Raw genomic sequence first — 7,547 nt, 5'->3', positions numbered from 1 at the left:
AACGACGGTTTCTATGAGTGTGTATGTGCGTGTTCTGCGTTTAGTCACTATAGACGCAGTATTGTTTTTGATTTATGGCTTCCCCCTTCGGTATTGGCTATTGATATGTAAAATAAGGGATATTTATCGCGATTGGAACAAATCTAGATGAACTATAGGTTGAATTTGAGCTTTAAAGAAACGTGGTTCTAAAAGTATGCGTTGATATGCTAGTTTATTTTCAAGTTGTTCAAAATTACCTCCCAGATGCAGACTTGCATCGATCATGATGGAACGAAGCGTTCGAACGGTAGCATACAAATTTGGAGTAAAGTATAAAGTCAAAAACTTTTGTTCTGGGCCTGCATGATATGTACGTGTCGGCGTTACCTAGGAGCTTAGTACAGACTTGGCTCAAACGCTTGGCTGTAAGTTATGGAAAGGTTTACAGTGTAGGTGACATCAAACGTGACTGATATTATGTCGATTATGTAGTGGACAGTTTTCTCCAGTGGTACTTCGTGAATGTTAGTACGTTCGTTGCCTTTGATGAGCAAACAAATAATCAGTAGGAATAAGAGTCATCCGTAAACATTGATTCTAAGTGAAAGGGGTTATACACAGACTTGTAATAATGTAATTCAGGTTTAAAATTGTGTTTTAACACGTTCGTCGTTTTTGTTTTCTTTGTGAAGTGGGACTCTTGCGTTGAAAAGTAATGAAATATTTTCAACCCTGACAACTATATCATTCATAAACAAGTAAATTCCACTACAATTTACCAACAGAATTACTGAGTTTTTGATCAGAGCAGTATATCTTAAGAGGGACGTTTAAAACATTATGCTGTTAAATTGTAGAGTGATATAAAGTGAGTTTCTATGGCTATGTTTTGACTGTTTCGTGGAACAATTATGTACAAATATAAGAGATCGTATAGCATGATGAACATTCAGTAGGCCTAAATCAACGACTTAACCATGTCTAAAAAGTATGTAAAATGGAAAGTAGATAAGTAAAAATGACATACCACATGTAAAATCTTACTCCATACATTTGTTGGACTTCTTATAGCTCCATTAACAACATCGTTAATCGCTCTGTTTTGTAATTTTTCAAATATAATTTTGTTGAAACTTCTGAATATGTTCAGCTTTTATCAGTTGTAGAAGTCCGTTGTTTAAAACAACGTATAAGTTCAGTGTAGATTCAGAAATTTGCATATTTAGGCTAAATCTAGCTTTATCTGGTTTAATGGGTTTTCAGTTCATGTTTAGTGCCGTTAAACAATGTGGGTAAAATTCAAATATTCAGTGAATTACCGTAGTATTAATGATACATTTCAATGGATGTAACAAACAGGCTTCTCTTTTCCTTTTGAGTTTTATACTGATGTTACCTATGGAAGTTTGTTTTTGAACAATATAGTGTTGGATTTGGTTTGCGGTGACACAGACGCAATTTGGTTTTCCTTCAGATTGTGCGTGTTGATTTATTGTTAATCTCTAACTACTTGAGATACATTAAGGTGCATATGTAAACCCCTTCGTTAATGTAGAGTCCCGTTGTTATTTTGTTTAGACTAAAACTTTCTTTCGAAGAGGTCCCGTTACATATGATTTGCACCATTTTTACATTCCGGGAACCCTATTGGCTAAATCAGATACCTTTTCCAGTGTATTGTTCTTAGCGTCCAACTTCGATTATTGAATGTTTTTCTCATAATTCCAGCCGCCTTTATTTCATCTGTTTATTCTATGTTTGGGTTAAGCCACCCCTGTCCCAAACTAAACGTAGAGGTTCTGGACCAGAAATCTTTACCACTATATTTCAAGCTACAAACGATAGAAGAACTGGAAGCCATCAGCAGTACTGCCATTTTGTAACCACCTAAATGGCTCTATTTGCTTTGTGGTGTCGGTAGCATTTTTCAAAATGACGATGGGCTACAAGAGTTTCATATTTTTAGGGTTAATTATAGATACCTTCAAGCCATTGGTTAACCCCGCAAATGAGAAATGGGAAATGTTTCATATGTGTCTTAAACAACTAGGAAACATTCGAATACTGTCAGGATTTTTAAAATTATTTACTGGCGTCCAACTGCAACCTCACCTGCTTAGGACAATAAACACTGGATTAAAAACAAACAACACCAAACAGCATCAAATGCCGCCCTCTCTTGTCATCATAGTTACGTTGTTACTGATGCAGGTTAGCTTTCTAAGATTTCTTTTATAAATGTAACGTTTCAACTTAAAGCAACTCTAAAGGCAGGTTGTTTTTTCCCGGAAAGAAAAATCAACTTGTTCTCTTCGTGGGTGTGTTGGTATTGTGCCAATAACGTTTCGGGTCATAATCTCATAATGCACTGCGACTTTTCATTTTCTTCGAACACTTTGTTTTCGTGCTGATGGCTTTTGCATGCATTCCTCGGTGGGCAAAATTTGCAACTGCAATCGGCCCATCAACAAATCAATGTTGGGGTTAGGACCACCCCCCGCCAAAAAGTGGACTCCAGGTAGACCTAGGGACTATCCATCCCATAGTCCAAGGATATCCTCCCTTCAGGAAGACTGCTATCCCCTCCAAAACAATTTACCATGATATAGGATACTTCCCGATATCCGTGTTTCACGATTAGGTCTAGCATTGATTGTTACGTAATGTGGTACTTGCACTCTCAAACGGGATGATAGGGACCCTATTGTGTTGTCTGAGTTGTACCCTGGAGTTAGCTTGGTGGTTGTACAAATAGAAACGTTGTATTGGTGTTTACTTTATATCGGGACACTAAAATGAGCTAGGCATGCGTGCATGTTTGCCGCTTCAGCACGTCCTCTGATCTGACTGGAAGTCACACACGTTTCTTGTGCTGCCTGGGTAACTCATGAAGCTGTTTTAACTGTAAGTACAACAGTAACATTATTGTAGGTACTGAGATTGTAATTTGTAGTCATTGCTATCGGATCATGGTTCTTGCATCAGGTTCCAGCCTTTGGTCCTAAATTGACCAAGCTGCTATGAAAGTTTCACTTTACCCCAAATTTAGTCTTTAAAAAGCTGCACAAATGTTTTCCAAACGTTTCCAAACAAAAATACGCCTTCTGAAGTGAGGTAAGATTAAATTAAACTAAAAGGATAATATTGGACTAATTATGAAGGGTAAGTCTTGAAGGTTTGCATGGTGAAGAGGTATAATAGAAAGTAGGGTTGCGGTAGCACCATGGACATATTTCTTTTGTGAGTATTTGCGGTTCTGAAAAGATACTCCACTGGTTCTTTTCAGAACCGCAAATACTCACAAAAGAGATACGTCCATGGTGCTACCGCAAACCTACTTTCTATAATTATGAAGGGGACATAAAATCAATATCAAGTATCTTTAGTACACGCAAATTGGAACTGAATGAAAGTAAACCAGTTGATTGACTGGTATGATGCGCAGTAAAACCCCATGCAGACTCACTGTATTGGTCAACCCTTGATCCGCCTTGTCCCACAGAAAACTAATCGAGTTGGTAGTTACAGAGCACATTAATTCTCTTTCTCTGTCCTCATTAGCTCAAGTAAGAAGATAATTTAGTGTCATCAATCAAACTACCTAGCCTTAACACCAAGAGGGAGAACAGTGCACAACATGCCTCCAAAAAAATCAGCAGCTTCGACTAAGAAAGGTTATAACAAAATTCATACTTCCTTTTATTCGTGAGAAATTATTTCCCTAATTGTTTTTTATGTATCGCTGCTGCACGTTTTCGTAAGATTTCAACCAAGACCGAGGTAACAACTCTCCAAATTTGTTATTGTACTTTATTCAAAAGTACACCGCTTTACCACATGTTGTTTTTGCCTTCCCGTCACCAACACAATGAATATTTTTTTAGGATGTAAGTTAGTAGAAATACTGTATAATTATATGCCAAATACAAAGTGCACATGTACAGAGTCCTCAACATACCCTAATCCCTGAAATGAAGTAGCTAAAAACGCCAAATAAAAAAAAAAGTCAAAACAGCTCCCCCAAAGCGAAAACTATCAACCGAATATAAAAACCATAATGCCCAAAAAACTAGCAAAAACAGTTGTGAGGTGTCATACATGTGTCTTTGTTTAGTGCAGATGTGCCAGTTGAGAAGTCTTCAGATCTCGGAGTATCAATAAAGTTCAGTGACTTCAGCAATGAATTAATGGGTAATGAAGCAAGCTACAAAAAATCTGGAAGGTAGGGAATACCATAGAATTAGTATCCACTGTTGACACGCAATGTTCTTTCTATTGGGTTCAGGCAAAACTGGAAGAGGGCACCTGTTCATTGGCCCTACTGACTGTAACATCAGTGACAGGTGTTAAGATTATTCCCTCGCAAGCAATTCTTTTGTACACCACAATTATTTAAGACAGAATTATGTTGCTTACTAACAAAACAATGACCACTTCCAATTTGAAACGCTTATTGAAGCACTCATTGCAGGCTATGAAAGACAAAATTGGAAGAGCAATGTAGACGGATTTTCTATCAGCTTCTGTGGGTTCTCCCAGCACTGTATGCAGAGGTTGCAATCGAGTCATCAAATCCTGAGATTCAAATGAAGTGTGAAACTACAACCAAGAGTTACGTACGTTTAGGCTATACATGCAGCCGTACAAAATGGTGATCATTACGTACTTATAATCAAAAGATAGATATAGATCTATAGATTATACACTCCTTTGAAAGCGGGCTCAAGGGTCAGAAGTACGTCCACTACTGCGGACCTCCTCCTTGGGGCTTCTATCGTTTTCTGACCGGTTAGCTCAACCCTTATGCAGATGGCCGGTGGTGTTAGACCCGACTGGCAACGCGGCCACCTTCCTCAAGTATCGAGACGCCATCCTGCTCAATGCCAGAACTCCGAATGACCTTGTGCCGAACACCATCCGGCGGGCTGTGCTGGCAGGATTGAGGTAAACTGTTGTCGAGCTGTAGATTCTCGAAGCTCCTAAATCTTGAAGCAGAGCGTTTGACATCCCACCTAATTTGAACGCAAGTCTAACTCTAATTATATATAACGGGTTTGCCCTTACCCAACGTATATTAATAAACACTGTATGCTCAGTGCTTGTCCGAGAGCTTGCGAAAGCACTGAGCATACAGTGTTTATTAATATACGTTGGGTAAGGGCAAACCCGTTATATATAATTAACATCTCCCCAACGCAAAAAAATACATCTTGAAGTCTAACTCTGCACAAGGGCGGGTCCTGACCCAAATTCTGTGGGGGGAGGGGAGAAGTTGAAGGTGGTCTTGGTATTTAGGAATTTCTTTATATACAATATTATGCGCTTTTCAGGGGGTAAGGCTAGAGTTTGGGGCGTGTCATACACTTTGGAAAAGAACTTAGTAGTAAATGTGCTCCAATTGCCTTTTTCATACTGTTAAAAAATCGCCCTTTTGGGGGGAGGGGTTAGTCGTGGCCAGCCATTCCCCTCTCCCATTCACCAATTCCTCCATATACATGTATGTCCTTGTGGGCGCTTCAGATTTTAGGGCAAGTAGTGTATAAGGTACTAACAAACTACTTTCTTTCAGAGGGGATAAGATGCTGTCTTTCTTCCTTAATCAGATACGGGAAGCCTCTGGTTCTTGATCTAGAGGACTCGGACCTGTTCGACGTCTGCGTGACGAAATTCGACGAAGTCCAGAAGGGACTGATGGATGATATCCTCTCCAAGGAGATCATGAAGAATGAAAAGTGAGCAGGCGTAAATAATTAGTGTGACTTATACATCATGATGATGCGCTGATGGTTTTTAACACATGTTGTTGTCGAGTCTCCACAAGACCAACAAGAACCCTTCTCGAGTCATTCATAAGTCATCCGGTTTGAAGCCAAAGTGGCAAGCTATTCGGATGGAGTGTGACCCAAGCGGTCCTTTGTTCGCCCAGCTACTAGGCCTAATGGTCTGGGGAAAAAGATGAAATGACGATGTGGAAAGATTCACTGTGGCGTACGTACTCGACTCTAACACTGCTCTTTCACAATAGCGGAGATTCACAGCAGTGCGCCTTTAAGAGTTTGCGACGCGTCGACCAATCACAAGGCGCGAAATCTGACGACCCGTTCCAAACACGCATTTGGTCGACAGATTTTGCGCACTGTGATCGGTCAACTCGTTGCAATCTCTTGAAGGCGTACTATTCTGAAACGCCGTGATTATTTCGTCGAAATTTGAAATATTTTGCCGAGGGTTAAATTCTTTTGACAGTGTAGTGCAGGTCCCGCTCTGCTGCGTTCAGACATCAGCCCGAATTCGGTAGGGATATAGCTAAGCGCTGGCGACGGGCATTTCATGCTGACTGTAAACTGGCCAAAAGGCTAAGATTCCCCATGACATCATGCGCTCCAGAAACATAAATAATGTACATGCAAATTTCTATACGTGCATGTACTTGCAGTTACATCAGCTTCATTTAGATAGTTACAGTGTGAAGCAGATTTTGGCCACATTTTGTGAAGAAAACTCACAGTAATAGTCCAGCAAATATATTCACGTGTCCGAATTTTTCGTAGTCCCTGGCACCGATCATACTTTTCCTTTTTGACTTTTCTTGCCTGTTTTTACTCAGTACACAGAAGTAAAGATTAATTCAAAAGTTTCGGCCCAGCAATTTCGATATGATTTTCAGCGGACTTTAGGGGGTTAAAGGTTTACATGTCACCTCTATGAAGTACGAAGGATGGAACATGTTAAACCATGGAAGTACTAAACACGTGTATAATAGCTCCATGGTTAAACCTAACACCGAGTGCCCTTCTTAAAGACGTCGTCAGAAGGAAAGCTTGGGAGGGCATTGATTGACACAATTTCTCTGACTCTTTGGGAGTTTTCTTTGAATTATCTATAATTTATTGTGTGGAAATGTCTTTGGGAACGACTCATTAGAGGGTTTACACGGCTGCCATCTTGCAGGCTGGTGCTTTTGTTCCACAGGGTATGCACAAAGGAGGTTCCCTGTGGAACAAAAGAACTTCCCTGCAAGATGGCTACCACGCAAAGCCTCTTTGTCCATGTGGACAGAGGGATCCCAAACAATAACGCAAGGTTTCGCATTAACACAGTTCCTGTTTCGCTCCTCTTCCCTTGACTCCACATTCACAAACAGGTACCTCTCCCTGGTCAAAGACACGGATGGCCCAGAGTTTAAGGCGGATTGCTTCCTGTCGGAGGTCGACAAGTTCCTGTTTGTAATTACCACCAAGATAGCTCCCCCTTCTCCACTGCGGATAAAGACATTCGTGATCGAGATCAATTGACACCACAAGATGCTCAATGAGAGGTCTTTCTTCCTCAGAAACATGGTTAGACTAGAACAGGCGGAACGCAACATTCTCCGGCAATCCCTTCCATGAGCCGAATATTTTCTTCTGTTTTAAGATGACTAGTTTGAAATATAAATAGCTTTGGAGTACAAAGATATTTGATACCAATAACCAGCAATAAAGCAGACAAATTCTACGAGTGGTTGTGTTCTCTTTCCTTCAAAACGACTTTATTAAGGTTTTTTTCGAATCAGTGACTGCCAT

The 7,547-nt window shown here is 40.1% G+C and overlaps 1 protein-coding gene across 4 annotated transcripts; it reads left to right on the top strand.

The window, feature by feature from the left end:
* The first annotated feature begins 1,587 nt into the window (after positions 1 to 1,587).
* On the top strand, positions 1,588 to 7,479 carry LOC147796214 (IQ motif and ankyrin repeat domain-containing protein 1-like). 4 transcript variants are annotated; one of them, XM_087148522.1, is made up of 6 exons: positions 1,588 to 2,886; positions 3,544 to 3,656; positions 4,102 to 4,204; positions 4,792 to 4,926; positions 5,586 to 5,714; positions 7,127 to 7,479. In XM_087148522.1, the coding sequence occupies exons 2-6, from the start codon at positions 3,620 to 3,622 to the stop codon at positions 7,275 to 7,277; spliced, it is 555 nt and encodes a 184-aa protein (XP_087004648.1). In that variant the 5' UTR covers positions 1,588 to 2,886; positions 3,544 to 3,619; the 3' UTR covers positions 7,278 to 7,479. The 4 variants fall into 4 exon arrangements, with proteins under 4 accessions (XP_087004648.1, XP_087004649.1, XP_087004651.1 ...); XM_087148523.1 differs by lacking the exon at positions 1,588 to 2,886 and having other exon boundaries at positions 3,343 to 3,656; positions 4,097 to 4,204; XM_087148525.1 differs by lacking the exon at positions 1,588 to 2,886 and having other exon boundaries at positions 3,636 to 3,656; positions 4,102 to 4,573.
* Positions 7,480 to 7,547: the final 68 nt, after the last annotated feature.

Source organism: Acanthaster planci, linkage group LG18, assembly GCF_054643075.1.
Source record: "Acanthaster planci isolate LZ-2023a linkage group LG18, COTS_SCS, whole genome shotgun sequence".
Classification (NCBI taxonomy): Eukaryota; Metazoa; Echinodermata; class Asteroidea; order Valvatida; family Acanthasteridae; genus Acanthaster; species Acanthaster planci.
The sequence above is the reverse complement of the archived record's forward strand: the minus strand, read 5'-3'. Positions and strand labels throughout refer to the sequence as shown.

What these genes read in the sequence shown, in the direction of transcription:
- LOC147796214 (XM_087148522.1), top strand. Translation starts at nt 3,620, where the DNA reads ATGCCTCCAAAAAAATCAGCAGCTTCGACTAAGAAAG. An exon ending in AGCAGCTTCGACTAAGAAAG is followed by an intron (nt 3,657 to 4,101) that starts GTTATAACAAAA and finishes TGTTTAGTGCAG; the next exon opens with ATGTGCCAGTTGAGAAGTCT. An exon ending in GAGATCATGAAGAATGAAAA is followed by an intron (nt 5,715 to 7,126) that starts GTGAGCAGGCGT and finishes ATTCACAAACAG; the next exon opens with GTACCTCTCCCTGGTCAAAG.